Source organism: Myxine glutinosa, chromosome 4, assembly GCF_964187855.1.
Source record: "Myxine glutinosa chromosome 4, kmMyxGlut1.1, whole genome shotgun sequence".
NCBI classification, from domain to species: Eukaryota; Metazoa; Chordata; class Myxini; order Myxiniformes; family Myxinidae; genus Myxine; species Myxine glutinosa.
The window spans coordinates 70,638,230-70,660,890 of NC_136264.1; the positions used below are offsets into that span (position 1 = coordinate 70,638,230).

Here is a 22,661-nt window from a genome sequence, read left to right on the forward strand (position 1 = left end):
TTTTAAGCCAACGGGGTTTGCAGGTGTGAAGGATTTATCTTGATTTCATTAGTCACAGTCTATATTGCTGCTTGTGGCTGTGTTAGCTTCTTCTACCTCACTCTGTTTCTCATTGCAATAAATCCTTTATTAATGAGAACCCTGTCTGTGGTCACTGAGGGAATGGGGGCTCTGTAGCATATGAGATGATTGGACAATTACTCCCGTATGTGGGAACCTTTGTGAATCGGCATGCTAAGAAGAAGAAGAACCGCCTTTCGAAGCCATTTTCCCCCGCAGAGCAGGGGGTTGGCCTTTTTTGGGCACCGTGGTCCCCTTTTTGAAGCAATGTTTTATGGCCGGATGCTCTTCCTTTCGTCAACCCTGTTAGTCACCTCTTGCGACACAGGGAATTACCAGTGAACTGGTACTCAATTTGCCGAACTCGGAAGGATGACAGGCTGAGTCAACCCCCTTGGCGTTAATTCAGTGATCGACCAGGATTCGAACCCAGGATCCTAGGATCCCAAGCCGTCACCCTAACCGCTAAGCCAACACCAGGCTTCAATCGGCACGCTAAGTCGCCATTAATTAAAATCAAAGTACCCTCCGCATCGCTCGGCCAAATTTGGGAGCGCAACTTTAGAATGGCGTGGTTCTTAAACCGCCGAACAGTAACTTATGAGCAGGAGTGGCGGCCACTCACCCCCTATCTGCCTGGAGGTCTTAGAGACCGCATGGCCATTAAAATATTGATGCGTCGCCCTGTATTCGAAACACCAGGGTGACGGTGCACAGCTGGGCTAAGATTCAAACCCAGGAAACGTAGCTCAATGATGAACGTACGGAACTTTAGGAAGTCCTGCCAAGCGCCAGTCGAGAATAAAAGGTGAACCGGTGCACCGGGAGACCTCTAAAATCAAACCTCTCTTATCAGGACATTGGCTCTGAAAAACCATTTAGAAGAAGTACAACAATAATTTATTGTTGTTGCATTTTGTAATAGAACATTGACATTCATCAATTTACTTTTGGGGGAAAAAAGAATTACCTTCGAATTTTCAAAGACCAGGAAAATAAACTTGGCAGTTAAAGGACCATCCGCCCTGAGAGCGACGGCAGGCTTGGTATGTGACTTTTTTGAGCTGGGTTTGAAAGTTTCCCAAACTCACCGGTACAGAATGAGGATCAGTTTTATGACTTCATTTTCCACTCCGTCTTGTACAGAAATTCAACTGTATTGAAGTGATAATTACTCAGCTTACCTGTTTCTGGCAAACACCCTAATCCTCCCCACCCTCAAAAACTGCTTGGCTCTTCCTCCACATTCTGTCCCTTTTTCAAAGGAAAGAGTACTTGCTGTTTGAAATATGTGTCAACACATGATGATCACTGCAAAATAGATGATAGTGTGCTCACAATGCAAAATGTGACGTCAAAATGTCAATCACCATGATGAGAACATACGAGGTGTGCAATGAGCACCAGGTGACTGCGAGGTGTGGCAACCACAATGAGGAAGACATGCAATCACATGATGTTCATCATGTGAAAAACGCAAACCCAGACTATCATTTTGTGAGTGACATGACACAATGAACAGTACACATGGAGGATGCTGACTATCTTGCTTTTGACCATGTGGAAGAGGTTTGTCGAAGATGTGGAGTGACATGCTGATCTGATTTGGGGAAAAAAAGTTTTGTCACGATCCTGAAATGGAAGACACTGCATGTTGTAAGGATTATGCTTTGGTAAATTTGAGCAGATCAACAAAAGAAAGATTAAGTGAAACACGAGTCCGACCCAAGGTAAGGAAAATGACCATTTTCAGTCAATTGGTGCACAACATGCATTTAGGCATGTTTCGCTCTGCTCGTCATCAAAGCGGTGTCTTAACCGCAATAACTTTCAAGGAAGAAAGCTCAGTCATGGTATCACCAAATCTGGCCAGGCCTTTGGCAGGCACCCGGTTAACTGTTGTTCCGGTCATCTCCATATGACCTCGGCCAAGCATGGTACGGTCCGTTCGAGTGAAGGTTCTCTTGGTGAGCAGTAGCCAGCTTGTTGCGAAGATCTTGTACAGTGTTGAGCAGAGCGAGGCGTTCAAGTTCGACAGCACTGTTGGCTCGCTGCTGCTTCTCCCTTTCAGTATGCAGCCCGGCAATTGTGTCCTCCAGACTGTGGATATGTGCATGGCAGTGCTGCGGTTGGGGGTCAGAGTTTAAGTTTAAGGGCGAGCACATTAATCAGTTTCTCCAGCACAGTAAACATTTGTAGGGTGATAAACGGTCAATGACATTTGCTACATAGAGTTATATACCTGCAACTCCTCCAGGAGGTCGAAGTTTTGTTGACGTAAATGAACAGTTGTTCGCTCAAAGGCAAGAAGTCTGTCACTTTCTGCTGCCGGCAGCGTCTCTTCTGCTACATCTTGCAAGACATGGTATTCCACTTCATATGCATGCAGCTGTTTGGAGAGGTCCATGTCGATCACCTTGAGAGGACACATGAGCAGAACGTCGTCATTGAGAACATCCGACGACAATTTGGTAGCTCAATTGTTGGAAGGCTGAAACTAGTCAAATATAATAACACTCCAAACACATGCAAGCTTAAATATTCGTCGCCCGACTTTGTATGACTTAGAACACTGAAATTCCCAAACATTCAAAATTACTTCCAACTTTGGCTAAAGGTTGAACTCAAAAGTCATGCAAACCCATATCCTTAGTTGTTCATCCAAAAAGTACATTGCTCCATTTGTATAACTGTTCTAATGGCAGCAAAATACACCACTAATTGAAAAGTTCACATAAAATAGGTGTCGAAAAAAAAAAGTCAAGATAGCATGTGAATAGCATGTAGCAAAGGACTTTAGCCAAGGTAGTACCAATATATTTTTACCTCCACCACCAAAGGTGGATGGAGGTTATGTTTTCACCCCTGTCTGTCTGTTTGTTTGTCTGTCCGTTTGTGAACAAAATATCTCAAAAAGTTGTTTACGGATTCGGACGAAATTTGGCAGAGATGTAGCGTATGTGAGCAGGACGAAATGATTCGATTTTGATGAAGATCCGGGTTCAGCTACTAGAATTTTAAAGTGATTCTTCACCATTGGGAGATAGGGCCAAAAACGATACATAGCAGGATATCTCAAAAAGTTGTGGATGGATTTTGACGAAACTTGGTGGACCGGTTGGGTGTCGGACAAGGACAGACAGATTCGATTTTTGGTGAATATCTGAATATGGATTCGGATATGAGAGTTATAAAGTTTTAAAGTGATTTTTCACCATTGGGAGATAGGGCCAAACTGATTTTTAAATATATTTTAAGGATTGAAATGTAAAAACAACAATACAATTTCTATTTTCTGTCCCTATAGGCTTGGTCTGTGCAAAACACAGCATAGCAAACATGAGTATTTGTTACTTAAGATCCAGATCTGGATCCAGATAGTAGAATTATTAAAGTGATTCTTCACCATTGGGAGATAGGGCCATAAACGATACATAGCAGGATATCTCAAAAAGTTGTGGACAGATTTGGACGAAAGTTGGTGGACCGGTTGGGTGTCTGACAAGGACAAACATATTCGATTTTGGTGAATATGTGAATATGGCTTCGGATATGAGAGTTATAAAAAAAATTTCACTCTTACGATGTCTCTCCGAAAAGACCGACTGGACAACCCTCCCATCTACTTTCTGAATAATCCCCTCCAAGAAGTTCTGTCACTCAAGCTTTTGGGTCTCACTATCTGCCATGATCTTTCCTGGGAAAACCACATTTCCAAGCTGGCCTCCAAAGCCAGTCGCCGACTGGGCATCCTCCGTCATGCGAAGTCCTTCCTTGGCACACCTGAGCTCCTCACCACAGACAAGGCTTTCATCCGCAGCTCAATGGAATACTGCTCTCCCCTCTGGGCTGGTGCTCCTGCCTCACACCTAGCTCGTCTTCACGCTGTTGTAACCAAAGCGTTCAGAATCATTGGAATCTCCCGCGATGACGCTATCTCCGAGGGCCTTTCACTTACTCACCGCAGGCAGGTTGGTGGTCCTTCCGTCTTCTACCGACTCCTCTCCGGCCTTGCTCCCCCAGCTCTCTCTGGGCTCTGTCCCCCAAATATTCCTGCAGGTCGCACAAGATCTGCCTGCAACCCTCTTATGGTTAAACTGCCAAAATCAAGACTCTCTGCTCACCTTCACTCCTTCATTCCTCTTTTCTCCAGCCTCTGGAACAAACTCCCTCACTCTCTTCAATCCCACTCCTCCCTCCAGGTCTTTAAAACGGCTGTTCACCACCATCTCTTATCTTCCCCAATCCAAAACCTTGATCTTTTCTACCCCCGCTAATTTCACCCCAAATCCACTTTTTTGAGGTGACTTTTGTCTTCTTTCCTGGAAGTCCTTGGTGTCCTTGCATTTTATACCTATCCTGCCTCCCCCCAGGCCCTCTGCCTCCCACACATCTCCCGATGTCCCTGCCCTCAAATGTTGTGTTTGTGTGCTTCCTCCCCTTCTCTCCCCATCTTGTCGACCACTCCCATTTTTATATACTTTGTTTACTTGTTTGTTTGATTTGTTTGTTTGATAAATGTTAGCTCTTTCACGAGCCTCGACTCTGTATACAAAAAAAAAGAAAAAAAAAAGTGATTTTTCTCCATTGGGAGATATGACAAAAAACTATACATTGCGGGATATCTAAATAAGTTAAGGATGGATTTTGACGAAACTTGTTGGACCGGTTGGGTGTCTGACAAGGAAGAATCTATTCAATTTTGGTGAAGATCCAGATCTGGATCCAGCTAGAAGAATTTTTTAAGTGATTCTTCACTATTGAGTGATATGGCCAAAAATGATATATAGCAGGATATCTTAAAAAGTTGGAGACGGATTTGGACGAAACTTGGTGGACCGGTTGTGTGTGTGAAAATGACTAATTGTTTCGATTTTGGTGAAGATCTGAGTATGGATTCGGCTCCAAGAATTATTTAATTTTAAAGTGATTCTTCACCATTGAGAGATCGGGTGAAAAGCGATATGTAACATGATATTTAAAAAAAGTTATGGACGAGCTATGAATAAACTTGGTGGATAAGTTGGGTAAGTGACAAGAACAAGCCGATTATATTTTGGTTCAGGTCCGAATCCAGATCCTGCCTATCAGTGGGATACCAAACGTAAACTGTTCACCAGGCGGAGGTATGCTGTCTACCAAGTGCCGTTATAGTTTTTAATCTGGGAACAGTGAAAGCAGAAAAGAATAAAATTGTACAATGAAAGCCGTTCAGTAGTTTTAATTCGGATTATAGCTGGAGTTATGATCATCAGACGTTTACCTGGTTGATTGTTTTCTCCAACTGCACAAGGCTCAGTTTGGGCAGTGTGGTCTTGAGAAAGTCCACCACAGTCTCGAATGTATTGCATGTCTGCATGATGAGGTTTTTGTGGCTACCCAAAAGGCTGAGCGCCACTTTGAACACCACTTCGGGTCCTTTGAAGCAAACAAAGTCTGTGCAAAGTTGAATAAGAGAAGGCAATGAGACTCCTACCGATAGCCTGCTCTTTTCAAAAGCTCACCCACCATCTTGTACCCAATGTTCAATCAATCCCAAACTCTTGTTGTGAAACAAAAAATATTCCAATAAATGAATTATAAAAACACCTTAAGATACTTCAATGAGAAACAGTATTAGCAAATAACAGCAAACGTTTTTGACAACATCCCCCTTTTTCAGGGTTTAGTCGAATGCTGGCATTTCTCCAAACACATGAGGTAAATATTTTTGTGAACTTTTGGCTAGGTCCCTTAAAAATATTCCCGTGCAATCGCCACCCAAAAACCTCACATGTAGTATTGTACCTATAAGTACTTTTGGAAACTGAGTGATCATCAATAGAAGTGTCTCACCAAATATGCGTGCAACAAAACCCAGAGGGAACTGTGAGGAGAAGAGGGTGAGGAACCAGGGTGCGGCATACAGGCTGGGCCCGATGTCCAGCGCCTCCAGATGGTCATGCAGGTCCCTATGTTGGTCGTGCAAGAGTCGTGAAAGTTGGTACATCTGAACCTATCCACAAGGGCAAAAGCAACATACACACCATTGAAATGATGACAAGCCAAATGATAGCCATACGAGTATCACTTTCTGTTCAAACAATAAGGTGCGAGGTTAAGCAGGCCTGAGAATTGAAATGTAAACCTTAAAACAACAAAACAATTCCTATTTGACACCTCTGACCCATGACAGCCTCCACCATGGTTATATCAGAATGAGCCGATTCCTCACGCAGTCACAGAATGTTTAACCCCAATACGGGGCTGTTCAAAAATTACGTAACACTATTTTCTAGGAAGGTGCATACCGACGAGCTTGATTAAATCAAACTAATAATTTTTATTCGACATGGATTGTATTTTTTGGGGTCCCTAGCTCATCGTGACACTCAACTCAAACAAAGCCAATGGAAATCTGACGCAACAAACCTGGGCAGTGTAAATAATCAGCAGATACCCAACATAAAACCAAGATGGCGGCCATATTATTTTGTCTGGGTGCCATGGTGAGTGGAGTCGAGCGATAAATGTGGGTGGGGTGCGACAGCTGTCCGACCAATGGGTGGACTTTTCAAAAATCAACCCCAAACAAGAACCACAACAAAAACAACAACAACTATATGGAGCTCTTGTCGACCTGCGACAATGGAGTAACGGACAAAGTAACCAAATTGTACATGGCATCTGTAAATACGATATGCTACAGCGATGAATGGCTAAATCGCACATCTATGTTGCTTACAAAATGATGTGAGATTAGGCTATGTTTAATCTTCGAAATTTGATGGGTTCGATATCTAATTCTGGACAGAATCACACTATCACAGGCTGCACCAAACTCATCGACATAGATCATCTCCACGCCAAAACAAAAATACTTCCTCTCTAACACCACCTTGGTATCGGAGGTACACACATCATCGATGCCACTCAAACATTAGAACACCCATCTGTGGAGGCATATAATTATTTATATTCTCCCCTTGGTTAAAATGTGTTTTCCTCTTGGAAATGAAACTTGGAACATTCCTGTTCGGAGGGGTCAGAAAGAGAGTGACCTGTGGGGAACAGATAAAGGTGCTTAATCATTTAACAGATAATAACTGTCTAAAATAGCCCTTAGAATTCTCCAAGATGGAAACCAGAGGTCTTACCGACCGGGCCAAAAGCCCGGTGCAAGGTCTGGAAATTCCATGCCCGAATAAGGTGATTTGTGCAACAAAGGGATGGGGGAACCTTTATTAGATAAAAGGAACATTGAGGAGAGAGCTGCGCTGACCGAGGCTGAAGACGGAGGGAAGATCTGCCCGCAGGAGAAGATTGTGCCATGCCATGACCGGCTGAACGAGGCTTCGTTAAAGTTCAGTTAGTTCTTCGTTAGTAATTATCTTGAATCAGTTCGTTAATTCCCTACCCCTTTTTTGAGTTTTAATAAACCTCACGTGAGAATCAAGTTTGGAGTTTCCTTGTTGGAGTATTAGGAATTCTTCAATAGTTGGTGGCCCGTACGGGGATCGAACCCGCGACCTTGGCGTTATCGCTAACACCACCTTGGTATCGGAGGTACACACATCATCGATGCCACTCAAACATTAGAACACCCATGTTTGTCACTTGTCCAATCACCCACCCGTACTCAGACACAAAAACATCTCACCATGAACTTATTAGAACATTTTTTTCAAACGCACCACCTCCACCTTTGAACACAACATCTCACAATCATATCATCACCACCATCATTTTGCAACAACAGTACAATAAAATACCCAACGAACCACACCCCGTGATCCATCCATCTGAACAAACCCTCCTCCAGAGTAGCATTATCTAAACTTAATTCCAGTTACCACCCCGCACTCAAAACCTATCAACGCAAACTCGACCCAACTCAAGACACATTCTGATAGAGCTGGCACCTTGAACTTGGCACTGCTCTTCTCATAATCCATTCATGCCGGACGACATATGAAGCTCCTCAGGAAATCACACCATTCCTGTCAGTCTTGTGCCAAGTGCTCGAGTTGCATCGATGTGACTCTTGTGTCTCTCGTTTCTTTTTCTACAGTTTGTCGCCAGGTATCCCTTGGCCCCTCCACCTCCATTATCTCTGTGGTGCCCATCGTAGTGCGGTTTTTACTATGTTGTCATTCTCCATGCGTAATGTTGGACCTATCGATTTCCATCTTACTATAATTCACCAAATGTCCATCCGTCTGTCTGTCTGTCCGTCCATCTGTCCGTCCGTCCGTCCGTTCCCAGGTACCGCAAAAACAGCTGAACCGATCGCAACGAAATTTTGAGTGGGTAATCCTGGGACCCTCTGGAGTAAAATAGGCTATATTATTTTTCCAATTTCAGCTTTGGTCTCCAGCATTTTCAGGTTTGGACTCCCGCCTGATGTTATTGTCCAGGGTACCGCAAAAACGGCTGCACCGAAACGATGCACCTCCATGCCCATGGGATTCCCATGGGTGACCCCACTAGTTTTCTTAATTTAATTTCTTCCATGATATTTCTCCTTCCTGTCGTTCTCTCTACTTCTTTCTTGCTTCGTAAGATTCGTAGGATCTTCTTTTGGCAGCTGTAGATGAAAAACTCCACTTTCTGTGATTCCTTTGGTGACTTTCCAGGACTTCCATCCATAGGGATTAGAGAAGCATTGATTTTACATTATTGCACTATCAAAAATCCTCCGCATTGTTATTCTGCTGTATTATTTTGATTTCCATATTTCTTTCATCTTCATGAATGCACGTCTTGCTCTTTTTTATTCGTTGTAGAACATCTTTGTCTCACCCTTCATTGGCGTTGACCATCGATCCCAAATATGTCAACTTCTTCAATGTGTATATCATTGCATGTGATTCTGTCCACATCTATTGTATGTAGTTTCATTCTTTCTGTTTTAGCAATGTTTACCCTAAGTCCAATGCTGCTGTATGCTGGAGAAGAGTTACTTTACTCTATATACCCTGTCGTGTCTGCCACATGAGGCAAATATAGCTGCAAAATTATATTTTTCAAGCTGTTCATTTTGTGTCCACTGCATTCCGCATGGATTCTCGTCTGTGGTCTTTCTTAACACCCAATCTAGTACCAGAAGGAATAGCCATGGTGACAGCATCCAGCCCTGCCTAACCCCTGTACTGATCTTGAAGGCAAGAGATATATTGTTACTGCAGATTACTTTACATTTACCTCATGCATAGATCTTTGCTATCATCTTAAAAAACTTATCTGGTATTCCTGAGTATTTTCCACACATATTCTCTGCTCACACTAGCAAATGCTTTTTACAAAGTCTATCAAAATGAAATCGAGACTTGAACTCCATTTGTTGTATTGTTCAATGATAGTCCGCAGCATGAAGATCTTGTCTTTGCACCGACCTCTGTTCCTTCAGAAACCAGCTTATTCTTTCCGAATAACCCCTTCCACTGCGTTTTGCATTCCATTTAACATTTTCTTGCAGAGCTCTTGGCATGCAATTGGTAGTAGTGTTATTACTCTCCAGTTTCCACACTCTGTTAGATCCCCTTTCTTTGGCAACTTGACTACGAGTCCGATTTTACATTCTTCTGGTATCACTTCATATTCCATATTTTCTAAATCAATTTGTGTATCACATGCATTGATATTTCCAGACTACATTTGTACAACTCTGCATCAATGTTGTCCACTCCTGGTGTCTTTTCGCTCTTCAGACTTTTGATGCCATCTTTCACCTCTGACTGTCTAATAGGTCCTGTGTCAATAGGTAAATCCGCCTCCAGCTTGTGCTGCAACATTAGTTTGCTCTCTGACTCTGACTCTCTCTCTGACTCTGACTCTCTCTGTCTCTCTCTCTCTAAAACTTCCTTAAACGCTCTGCTCACCTTAACAATTGAGCTTTTTAGATGTTACAATGTTCTCCTGTTTATCTTTCACTGGTTTATCACATCCCTTCCTATCTGCTGTTAATTGTCATGTAATCTTATTTTGCTATGTCTCCCTTTTCAGCAACTGTTTCTGCTTCTCCAACAAAGTCGTCAATTTTCTTCCTATTATCCCTCCTTGCAGATATCTTTACTTCCTTGTTTCTTCCTGTGTAATCTTTTTTCAGCACTTCCTTTTCTCTGCATGTTCCACATTCTTCTAATCTTTGTTTGTTTTTCTTCCTTTCTCCGATGTGTTTTCATGTTTGTAGTGAGATCCAGGGTTTGTTCTTGGATTGTTTTGTTCGAATCACATTTTTAGCAGTAGAAGTATATGCATAACTAGCAAGGTACCCATGCTCTGGGAGCCCAAATACAAACAGACAATGCGGAAATGCCAAATGCCAAACCATAACCAAATACTCCAAAACTCTTCTGTATTGTCATCTCCACTATTGTCTATCTCACGTATTGCCTATAACTGAAACATGTCTGCTGGACCCTGAGTTAGATAATTAAGATCTCTGATCATTTTTTCATTCCATTGGGCATGTATGTTTCAGTTGCGGAAAAGGGGTTTATTTATTATGTACTGGTTATTGCTTGCTTTCCTTGCATTTCCTTCCCCACAACCATTGAATTCTTCCTTGTGATTAAACACACTGGTCTCGTTTGGAAATTTTGTCTGTTGTCATTGCTTCATTGGCTGATTAAGAAAGACCCATTGAGGGATAATTGACTGCAGCAGTTCTCAACATTGCATCTTAGATTGTGTCGTGCATCTCAGATTCGCTCTGCCAAATTGGAAGGAGACACATGGTGCGTAATTGACATAGCACCTACCTGATTTGGTACCTCTAATCTGCATCGTATCATGGCTTTTAGAAATGTGATCCAACATGGAGGTCCCCGAAACATCGGTTAGCATCCATGGGGAGGAGGAAATTCCTCCTGAAGAAATGCCCCGCTGAGTGCAGTGCGAAAAGCGGCACCATTGTTGTGACGTCACTGGTACCCAGAGTATTCCGGGAAGTGACGGCAATTCCGCCAAGCTCAGTGACTATGTTAAGTTTTGTTTCGTCAGTTTGTCTCGCCAGATTCGAATGAGGCAACTTGAACAACCGGGCGGGCATAGCAATATTATGTCAATAGAGAAAATGTACTAAACTGATTGGTCATTGCCATTTTGTTTCACCATTTACAGAGAGGAGCCATGTCTGGCCGGTACTTATATATATATATTTAAATATATTTACAGAACAGTGTGTGTGTGTGGTGCTACAATATTAATGAAGATAAGCAAGATATTAAAAGATTCCAAATAAACTATCAATTAATTATTAAAAGGTACAGACATTGCTTGGGAAGGAAATATGTGCAGCAAGAGTGAATATGTCAAGCAGTGAGTGATGTAAATGGACGGACACACGAGTTCACCTGTAGAGGAGCCATGTCTGGCCGGTACTGCCTGCGTAGGCCGAGCTCGTACATGAGGAACTTGAGCAACTCAAAGGCTTCTTCCTCTGGCAGGTGGAGTATCAATACACCAGCTACGAAGCTGAGGCCTTGGCAGTAACCAACCTCTCGGTCTAACAGAGAATAGGCCTTCAGCAAGTTGAAAAGAGAGAGTTGGCCAGCACCCAGCTGGGCCGAGAAGTACGGGTGCGTGGGAAATGTACGTCCTGCCAGAAAGGAAGCTTTGTGTAAGAAATACAGAGATGTTGAGGTAGTTGAAGTTGCAATGTTACGTTTGGCATTCTACATTTTAATGTTTTGGTCATTGTAATTGCTGTTACTATTGTTTATTTGTCTTTTGAATTGCTCCTTAGTACGACTGTTGGTCCAAAAGTAATGTCATAACAACATTACAGATGTGATAGTAATAAGTAAAAACAAACTAGAATTTGACATGAATGTGTTGGTGGATATATGCCTCCAGTTCCACCCACATTAGATGGCAACCCACTGTTTTATTTGACCCCAATTAAACGTCGTATGAGAAGGAAATACAGAAGGAGGGGGAGGGAGAGGGAGAGGGAGAGGGAGAGGGAGAGAGAGAGAGAGAAAGGCAACATCAGAGGCTTCCAAATTGAGTTACGGCCTGCAAAAGTATTCTCGAAAGGCACATGACCTTTGACCTGTTGAACCCAAAATCGAGTCATTTCATCTTTGTATTACAAGTTATACTAGTGCCAAGTTTCGTTGAAATCCCTTTTGTGGTTCACAAGTTATTGCAGTACAAAAAGGATTTTCAATTGAAGGTCACATGCCCTTTGACCTTTTGAATATAAAACGTCATCAGTTTAACTTCTTACTACGGTACAGTAAACTAGTGCCAAGTTTTGTTTAAATCTCTTTACAATGGTTCACAGGTTATTGTGGTCACAAAAATTACCGATATGATCGTAACAAGTAAAAAACAAAAGTTTGAATGAAAATGAGGATCAATGAGAAAATGGCAATCGATATGCGATCAGATGATGTTACCTAAATCAATGAGGATGGCGTGTTGTTGCGAGGTTAGTTGCTTAAGAAGATCATTGTAAGGCATATTAGAAGTAGGCTTGCGGGTTGCCCTCGTGCTACTCAGCCGATGCTGCTCCATTAGAAGCTGCCAAATCTCACCGCGCAACTGCCGCGGAACTCCTGGAAAATGCACATATTCGTTCACATGAAAAACATTCGTCAAAGCAACGAGAATTTGGCTTATTGAGTTGGTACATTTACGAGCAGTAGATGAACGTCTCCATTTAGGTTGCAGTATTGTTAGTAGCAGATTAGCAGATACCTGTTTTAGAGGTAGTTGTTTCAGTTGTTTAGTTGTTGTTTTAGAGGCAAGTCGAGCAATACTTTTCACCCCTCACCCCAAATTGGGCTAAGGGGTATTGTCGTCACGGGCGTCCATCAACTTTTGGTTTCCGTCAATTTCAAGGAGAACGGCTTGTCCGATTAAATACATTTTTGCAGTGTGTGTTGGGGTTGAGTAGAGGAAGGTTCCTTTCGAAAATTGGCGTGCTGAGATTTTCAATATGGCCGCCACGGCAGCCATCTTGAAATTGGTTTCCACCATGCATGGGCTGAGGGGTTACGCCCGCTTTGCGGTGCTATTTATTTTATCCTGGGATTGGATGAGAGGGTGGGTTAGTGCAGGAAAGAAAAGGAAGTGAAAAGATTGTTGGGAACAAGGAGAATTAGAGAGGTTGATTGTGATTAGAAATGGTTTGATAAATGCTGGATATGGGCAGTATCAGGGGTAGTGGTAGTCTTTGCTGTAGGAGGTGTGTAGAAATGGCCTACCTGAGGACTATGACAGATAGGTTGAAGAAATGGATAGGTACTTTGCAAAAGGTAATGGAGTTTCAATAATTTAGAGATAAAATTTACTAATAACAGTGAAAGGTTCAAAATATGGCAAATTTGTACCTTTTAAAGAAGCACGTGAATACTGTAACAAGATGAATCCAAGTCTCAACTTAGGAGATGACCAGTTTTAATGAACAGCACAGCAAACCACGTCACTCGGCCTCGTATCTCTCACCCGGCCTGCCAGCCCCCGCGCTCTTTCGCATGGGCCACGCCCCCCGCTCACATATTCATATGACATCCCCCTTTCTCCCAAAAAAATAAAAATAATAATAATAATAATAATAATAGACAAGTTCATACAGAGCATCAAATGGGCTGGAAACATAAGGAGAGAGAGAAACAAAACAAAACAAAAAAGAAAATCACAGTATTACCGGGTGAATTGCAATGCAGTTCAGGATGGCTACCCACCCACATATTTACATTAGCTAGACCACTAGGAATCAAATATCCAGCCTGACAGGCCGTCTGACCGTGCGACCAGATCAAGTTTGGGATGCTGGTGGTGTGGTTGGCGCTTGGGTATGTGGAGAGGATGGTGGCTCCTCGTCAGCACCCAGTTGTCCCTTGGCAATGGCACGGTCAACATCGGTTTCGTCGAGGGAATTCTGGAACATCTCGGGCTCCGGCCGCCTTGGCTGGGTCTGTAGAGCGTGCCGGATGTGGCAGAGATTCCGCCTCAGGATGTTTCCTGTTTCCGTGACGACTTCGTACGACCTTGGCTCCGAGCGGGTGGTGGACACAATTGCTGGTTCCCAAGTGTGGTACCGCCCAGCCTCCTCGAGAACCCGAACTCGTTGGCCCGGTTGAAGTGGCCCAAGATCGGGGCCAGCCCGGCAGTCAAAGTATTGTTTTTGGGTTGCTTGCCGACGTTCAAGTGCCTCTAGGGTTGCGTCCCGATTCAGTGCTACGTTTGGCACCTTGGTAGGCAGGTTGGATTTCTTTTTCCTCTGATTCAGTAGCTCCGCAGGTGATGTGACGTGGCTGTCGATGGGAGTGGTCCTCAAAATGAGGAGGGCCATGTGTGGGTCAGCACCAGAGAGCTTTGTTTTGTGTAGTGTGTTCTTTATGGTTTGCACTTGGCGTTCTATGAAGCCGTTTGATTGCGGGTAGTGTGGGCTTGAAGTACGTAGGTTGAAGCTCCAGTCCTCAGCAAATTTTTTTAAAACGCGGCTGCTAAAATGGCCTCCATTGTCGCTCATGAGAGTCTCTGGAATGCCCTGCTCTGAAAATACCAGCCGCAGAATACCATTTACGTCGTTACTCGTTGCCCCTGTTGGAAGTTTTCGAACAATGGGAAACCTGGAGTACACATCTGTGAGCAGGAGGTAGTCATGTCCATCCAGGTGGAATAAGTCTGCAGCCAGTGTTTGCCATGGCCTGGTCGGGATCTTGTGTGGGATCATTGGTTCCTGGGACTGCCGATGCTGATGGGTCTGGCAGTTGTGGCAGGAGCCAATCCAGTTTTCAATGTCCTCGTTCACCTTGGGCCAGAACACGCAATTGCGTGCCCTGAGCTGGGTTTTGAGGATACCGAGGTGGCCCTCATGTAGCTTCCTGAGGGTTTCATGTTGTAGACTGGCAGGGATAAGGAGCCAGCCCCCCTTCCACATGACACCATCTTCAACACTCAGCTCATCGCGATAATTCCAGTATGGCCTCAGTTCACTGGGCAGATCCTGGTGCCTTTCCGGCCATCCAGTCATGATGACTCTCCTGAGCGTGGTTAGGAGGGCATCCGCATCTGTGGCTTGCTGCACTTGTTGCGTCTTCTGGTGGCTGAATTGGAGGTGCTCCACTTTCACGTCAAGCTGGATAGTTGGTGCTTGCGTTGGTGCCAGCAAGCGAGGCAGTCCATCGGCTAGGAGCATGTCTTTTCCAGCTTTGTACTTGATGCGTGTGTCATATCCCTGAAGCCGCAGTAGCATCCGTTGCAGTCGGGGTGGGGGCAGCAGTGAGGTTTTTCAAGCTGATAATTTCCAGGGGCTTGTGGTCACTCTCGACAACGAAGGGCCGACCGTATAGGTAAGTGTGGAAGCGTTCGCACCCGAACACGACGGCTAACATCTCACGCTCAATGTTGGCATACCGTTGCTCCACCTCGGAAAGGCTCTTTGACGCGAAGGCGATGGGCTTGTTATCTTGCATTAGGCAAGCCCCAAGGCCTTTTGTGGAGGCATCGACCTGTAGTATTGTGGATTTGTGTGGGTCAAAGTAGGTTAGGCAGGTCTCCTGGCAGATGGCGTCCTTGACCTTTTGGAAAGCCTGGCTGTGGCTGGCTGTCCATTCTAGTTGCTCTGATTTCACCAGTTCCCGAAGGGGGGCTATTAGGTCAGACAGCTTTGGTATAAAGGGGCCCATGTACATAATGATACCAAGTGCCTTGCGAAGTTCACAGACGTTTTTCGGGTCCGGTAAGCTCTGGATTGCGTCCACTTTTCCTGGGTCTGGGTGGGCACCTTGTTGGTCAAAGATGAGACCAAAAAAATGAATCTGTGGCTTTTTCATGCTGCACTTATCGCTGTTGAACTGCAGGCCGAATCTGGCAGCTGTTTTCAAGAGGTGGTGAAGGTTTCGGTCATGTTCTTGCTCCGTTTTTCCGTAAACGGCAACATCATCAGCAATGCCGATGACACCTGGGCATTGCTCAAGAAGTTGGTCCATCTTGGCTTGGAACACGTCCTGGGACATCACCAGTCCAAACGGCATTCGCCGGAAGCAGTAACAGCCATATGGCGAGTTGAAGGTCGTGAGCAACTGGGAGGGAGGATCGAGCTTTATTGACCAGTACCCATTTTTGGCATCCAGCTTGGAGAAAACCATTGAGCCTGCAAACTTGTGCGTCAGCTCTTCAAGCGTGGGAGTATGGTGGTGGCACCTCTTGATGGCACGGTTCAAGTCCTTCGAGTCCAGGCAGAGCCTAAGTTTGCCGTTTGCTTTCCCCACGTAGGTGAGGCTACTGACCCAGTCTGTAGGCTCGTCGACCTTCCGTATGATGCCCTGTCTCAGCATTATGTCCAGTTCTGACCTTAGTTCGTCTATCATCTGGATGGGGCATCGACGTGGTGCGTGTATTACAGGGGGCAGACTGGGGTCTACCACGATGCGATACTGGCCTGGGAAGTTTCCAATGTTGTCAAATTGGTCTGCATACGTGCTCAGCAGATCGTCCAGCGTGTTAACTGGCTTGTCACCCGTGCAGTTCTCCTTCACAGAGCAGTGCAGGGTGAGGAGGTGAAGGTCCCTACAGGTGAGCAGGCCGAGGATTGCAGGGCCAGCGGCCTTGACTACGAAGAACTCTGCATCGACCCACTGGGTATTCCTTTTCTTGCAGGGGACGACAAGGGTGCCAAATTGCCGAATTTGCGAGCCATTGTAGGCCGTTAGTATTGTCTGGGGTTTCTCCTGAATACAACCAGGTAGTGGCAGCCCAGAGGAGTCGACATTTTGGGGATACATTTGTCTGTATATCCGAAGGGGCAAGGTATTGCCCTCTGCCCCAATATCGACCTTGACTCTCAGGGAGTGAACACCAGCTCGGTCAGGTAGTTCAATGGCCAAGTCCGTGAAAATCTCTCGCCGGGAATCCATGGTCTGGCTGCGGGTTTTGATGGTGTTGAAACTCAAAGTGTCGCAGTCCCCATCGGGGTCTTCATCTCTCCCCAGGGTGTGGATGGGCTTTCGGGCGAAGGATTTGTGCCCTCTGGTGTCTGAGCGGGTTGTCTGCCGGCCTTGTTCTTGCCTCGCTCTTGAGAGACAGACGGCCTTCCAGTGGTTTTGCTTTCCGCATGCCTCACAGGTTGAGCCCCATGCTGGGCATTGGTGTCGGGGCTGGGGTGGATGCTGTCTTCCACAGAAACGGCACTCCTTTGGGTGGTACACAATGGTGTGGACAAAATTGGTTGCCTGTTGGGTCTGGGTAAACTGCTGCATGTGAGTGACAGAAGCCTCATGTGCCCGACTTATTTCCAGGGCTTGGTCCAGCGTGAGAGAGTCATCCTTCGCGAGGAGCTCTTTCTGTAGCTCCTGATACCGCGTCCCTGCAATGAGCTGTTTTATTATGCGCTCGTCTGCCTCGGGGGTCTTGAACTTGCATTTGTTCGCTTGCTGGTGACATCTGGAGATGAAATTGTCCATAGTTTCATCTTCGTCCTGCTTAAATCGCTGTAAGCAGAAACGAGCCACACGGTAATTTGCCTGGGGTTTCAGCTCAGCTTCAAAACGCTGCCAAACAATCGCTGGCGTCACGGTGTTAGGCCTTGTGCCGTTGGCGTTCTCAAGGCCCCACAAACTGTAGCGTCGCAGGCCTTCCTCACCTGATAGCAGGAGAATGTGGTCGACTTGTTTGTCACCTGCTACATCCTTCACAGAAAAGTACAGCTGGGTACACTTTCTGAATAGCTCGAAGGCCTCACCGAGGTTGGCGCTGGTCCAATCCATGCGTGGCATCATGGGTGCGTCCGCCATTGTGAGCTTGGCTACAAATCCCTATATGGGGTTCCAATCGGGTTTGTCGGTTCGCCTTTCGCTGCTACCATGTAATATGATTAATCCAAGTCTCAACTTAGGAGATGACCAGTTTTAATGAACAGCACAGCAAACCACGTCACTCGGCCTCGTATCTCTCACCCGGCCTGCCAGCCCCCGCGCTCTTTCGCATAGGCCACGCCCCCCGCTCACATATTCATATGACAAATACTGCTTATGATCAAGATTGAGAATGCGATTAGTCTACTGATGAAGACATCCTCTTACCATGACCCAAATTAAAAAGAGTCCAAACCATGTGGGCCACCATTGTTTTATCAACATCACAAATGCCAAAGTGACAAGAGATTTTTCCGTGTTGACACTTGCATTGATCGCTATCCAAATATATACTGTTTTTACTCTTCTCAATACAGCAACATCTGCCAATCCATCAATCCCCTGCAAAGTTTACACCTTGATTTACATACAACACCATGAGGAGAAAGGACGCACCGCGATGAATAATGGACTGTAGAATGTCGGTCGGAAGTCCCACGTTTTCTCTGTTGGGCGTGTTTAACATTTTCTGCCAGTTTAGCGACACGTCAAACAGAAATGGTGTCACTTCTTCATAGTCGAGATTCACTCTGCGGGAATGCAGGCTGGTCTTCGAGGCTGCAGCGAGATGCAGAGACATTGATTAGTATTAGTATGAAGGCGCCAGGATTAGTATTAGAAATGCAGTCAGGAGCGGTTCTGGAACAATAGCCCATGTTGTTTTGAGTCATCTCAAATAAGCTAACCAGACTCGGTGTTGTAATGGTTACAGCTGTTAACTCTCGAGTCTGGCAATTATCAGCTGTTCGAACCCCGACCGAGTAATACTACAGACTTGCACACAATACTACAGACTTGCACACAATACTACAGACTTACACACAATACTACAGACTTGCACACAATACTACAGACTTACACACAATACTACAGACTTACACACAATACTACAGACGTACACACAATACTACAGACTTACACACAATACTACAGACTTACACACAATACTACAGACTTACACGCAATACTAGACTTACACACAATACTACAGACTTGCACACAATACCACAGACTTACACACAATACTACAGACTTACACACAATACTACAGACGTACACACAATACTACAGACTTACACACAATACTACAGACTTACACACAATACTACAGACTTACACGCAATACTAGACTTACACACAATACTACAGACTTGCACACAATACCACAGACTTACACACAATACTACAGACTTACACACAATACTACAGACTTACACACAATACTACAGACTTACACACAATACTACAGACTTACACACAATACTACAGACTTTCACACAATACTACAGACTTGCATACAATACCACAGACTTACACACAATACTACAGACTTGCACACAATACTACAGACTTACACACAATACTACAGACTTACACACAATACTACAGACTTACACACAATACTAAAGACTTACACACAATACTAAAGACTTACACACAATACTAAAGACTTACATACAATACTAAAGATTACACACAATACTAAAGACTTGTACACAATACTAAAGACTTACACACAATACCACACGACTTACACACAATAGTACAGATTTACACACAATAGTACAAACTTACACACAACACCAGAGACTTGCACACAATAGTACAGACTTACACACAATAGTACAGACTTACACACAATAGTACAGACTTACACACAATAGTACAGACTTACACACAATAGTACAGACTTACACACAATAGTACAGACTTACACACAATAGTACAGACTTACACACAATAGTACAGACTTACACACAATAGTACAGACATTTACACACAATACTACAAAAATGGTACGTGCTGCTTCCTTGCTTGACGTTCAGCATTTTAAAAGGATAGAGCATGGACAACCATTGCGCAAACCTGATGGCCCGAATAGCCTCCTCATGCATTGAAGTTCCTTGTAAGGGAACTCATATAAACCGAAGGAAATTATCCGTTACGTATTTTAGATATTGCCGATGTGTGTCTTTATGTCAACCCTCATCTACGTATCATAATCTGCTCTCCAACCATTCAACTTCTCTCACTTTCTCCTGCTCCGTAAAACTTATCCATACATTTAGAATTAAAACATTTAAATACACACGCGTGTTGTGAAGGTAAATTAATATTTGTCAAACATCATACAAACACGAATCATATTACCTTTGCTACGACTCGTTCTATGTAAAAAACAAAAACAAACACAATCACTTTACAAGTTGGATTACAAAGTCTGCACTTATCGAGAAGTCGATATGAATGCAAGACACAAATATCATTGAGAATGGTAAATTTCAAATAAAAACGAAAAACTAGAGAATAGAATTGGAGGTGAATACATCGATGGATTTACCTCCCTCTGCCCGTATTAGATGTCAATCCACTGCTACATTGGATCTCATATCTCAATCTCAAAAAAGCAACAAAAGAGAAGGAGCATGAGAGAGAAAAGAGAGATACGTAGAAAAGATGTCAGATGCTTCTAACTTGACATGATGTACAAAATGATTTTAAAGGGCACATGACTTTTCATCTGTTGAACCCAAAATCTAATCACTTCATCTTTGCATATTACTGTTTAAACTTGTGCCAAGTTTACTTGAGAAATTAAATCATCACTATATGAGTACATGAGCAGGAATACAAAAGAGGAGGAACAGGAGAAGAAAAAAGAGCAAATTTTGATAAACAACAATTCCATTGATTTCTTCTAGCTACTCTATGTACCGAGTCGATTCTCCATTGTAAAACATACGAATCGAGTCACAGACAAGTCCTTCAAATGATAATTGATAAAGGTGCAGCAGAGCAGCCAAGCAGGACATGTAGAGCTATAAAGACACTCGGTAGAGCGCATTCCCCCACCTGGCTGAACAGTTTACGTTTTGTATCCCACTGATAGGCTGGATCTGGATAGGACCTGAACCAAAATCGAATCGGCTTGTTCTTGTCACCTAAGCAACCCATTCCCCAAGTTTAGTCATAACTCATCCACAACCTTTTGCGTTATATCCTGCTATATATCGGTTTTAGCCCTATCTTCCAATGATGAAGAATCACTAAAAAAATTATCTAATCCGGATCCGGTTCAGAAAATTTTTCACCAAAATTGAATCGATTTCTCCTTGTCATATACGCCAACTCTCCACCAAGTTTCGTCCGAATCCATTAACCACTTTTTGAAATATCATTTTTGGCCCTATCTCCCAATGGTGAAGAATCACTGAAAAAATTATACTAGCCAGATCTGGATATTCACCAAAATCTAATAACTTCGTCCTTGTAACATAAGCTACCTTTCTGCCAAATTTCGTCCGAATCTGCCCACAACTTTTTGAGATACACTACATGACCGAAAGTATGCGGACACCCCCTTCTAATTAGTGGATTCAGCTATTTCAGCCACACCCATTGCTGGCAGGTATATATAATCAAGCACACAGCCATGCAATCTCCATAGACAAACATTGGCAGTAGAATGGGCCGTGATGGAGAGCTCAGTGACTTTCAACGTAGCACCGTCATAGGATGCCACCTTTCCAACCAGTCAGTTCGTCAAATTTCTGCCCTGCTAGAGCTCCCCCGGTCAACTGTAAGTGCTGTTATTGTGAAGTGGAAATGTCTAGGAGCAACAACAGCTCAGCCGCGAAGTGGTAGGCCACACAAGCTCACAGAACGGGACCGCCGAGTGCTGAAGCGCGTAGCACATAAAAAATCGCCTGTTCTCGGTTGCAACACTCACTACCGAGTTCCAAACTGCCCTGGCAGCAACGTCAGCACAAAAACTGTTCGTCGGGAGCTTCATGAAATGGGTTTCCATGGCTGAGCAGCCACACACAAGCCTAAGATCACCATGCCAAACATCGGCTGGAGTGGTGTAAAGCTCGCCGCCATTTGACTCTGGAGCAGTGGAAACGCGTTCTCTGGAGTGATGAATCACGCTTCACCATCTGGTATTTCTGGGTTCGGCAGATGCCAGGAGAACGCTGTCTAAACGCATAGTGCCAACTGTAAAGTTTTGTGGCGGAGGAATAATGGTCTGCCCACTTGTATCCCACTGATAGGCCCCTTAGTATATATATATAGTACTTATATACTAGGCCCCTTAGTTCTAGTGAAGGGAAATCTTAACGCTACAGCACACAATGACATTCTAGACGATTGTGTGCTTCCAACTTTGTGGCAACAGTTTGGGGAAGGCCTTTTGCTGTTTCAGCATGACAATGCCCCCGTGCACAAAGCGAGGTCCATACAGAAATGGTTTGTCGAGATTGGTGTGGAAGAACTTTATTGGCCTTCACAGAATCCTGCCCTCAACCCCATCGAACACCTTCGGGATGAATTGGAATGCCGACTGCGAGCCAGGCCTAATCACCCAACATCAGTGCCCGACCTCACTAATGCTATTGTGGCTGAATGGAAGCAAATCCCCACAGCAAAGTTTCAACATCTAGTGGAAAGCCTTCCCAGAAGAGTGGAGGCTGTTATAGCAGCAAAGGGGGGCACAACTCCTTATTAATGCCCATTATTTTGGAATGAGATGTTCGATGTTCAGGTGTCCACACACTTTTGGTCATGTAGTGTATCTTGTTCACAAACAGACAGACATCCAGTGGTGAAAACATAACCTCCATCCACCTTTGGTGGCGGAGGTAACAACTGAAAGCTGTTTTTAAAAGAGTGGAATGGAGGTATTTTATGAGGATTAAAATAAAGGAAAAGGAAGAGATAAATGAAAAATGAAATTATATATTACGATGA

The 22,661-nt window shown here is 44.2% G+C and overlaps 1 protein-coding gene across 6 annotated transcripts in view; it reads right to left on the reverse strand.

Moving 5' to 3' along the window:
* Positions 1 to 937: 937 nt before the first annotated feature.
* Positions 938 to 22,661, reverse strand: part of LOC137416427 (TBC1 domain family member 1) — a 94,567-nt gene continuing 72,843 nt past the window's right edge. For all 6 annotated transcript variants that reach the window (XM_068102007.2, XM_078775888.1, XM_068102008.2 and 3 more), the window contains 7 exons: positions 18,309 to 18,470; positions 12,447 to 12,605; positions 11,397 to 11,641; positions 5,896 to 6,055; positions 5,324 to 5,496; positions 2,303 to 2,476; positions 938 to 2,183 (listed from right to left, as the gene is read on the reverse strand). In XM_068102007.2, coding sequence (XP_067958108.2) covers positions 1,953 to 2,183; positions 2,303 to 2,476; positions 5,324 to 5,496; positions 5,896 to 6,055; positions 11,397 to 11,641; positions 12,447 to 12,605; positions 18,309 to 18,470 — 1,304 coding nt within the window. In that variant the 3' untranslated portion in view covers positions 938 to 1,952. The remainder of the gene's footprint in view (positions 2,184 to 2,302; positions 2,477 to 5,323; positions 5,497 to 5,895; positions 6,056 to 11,396; positions 11,642 to 12,446; positions 12,606 to 18,308; positions 18,471 to 22,661) is intronic.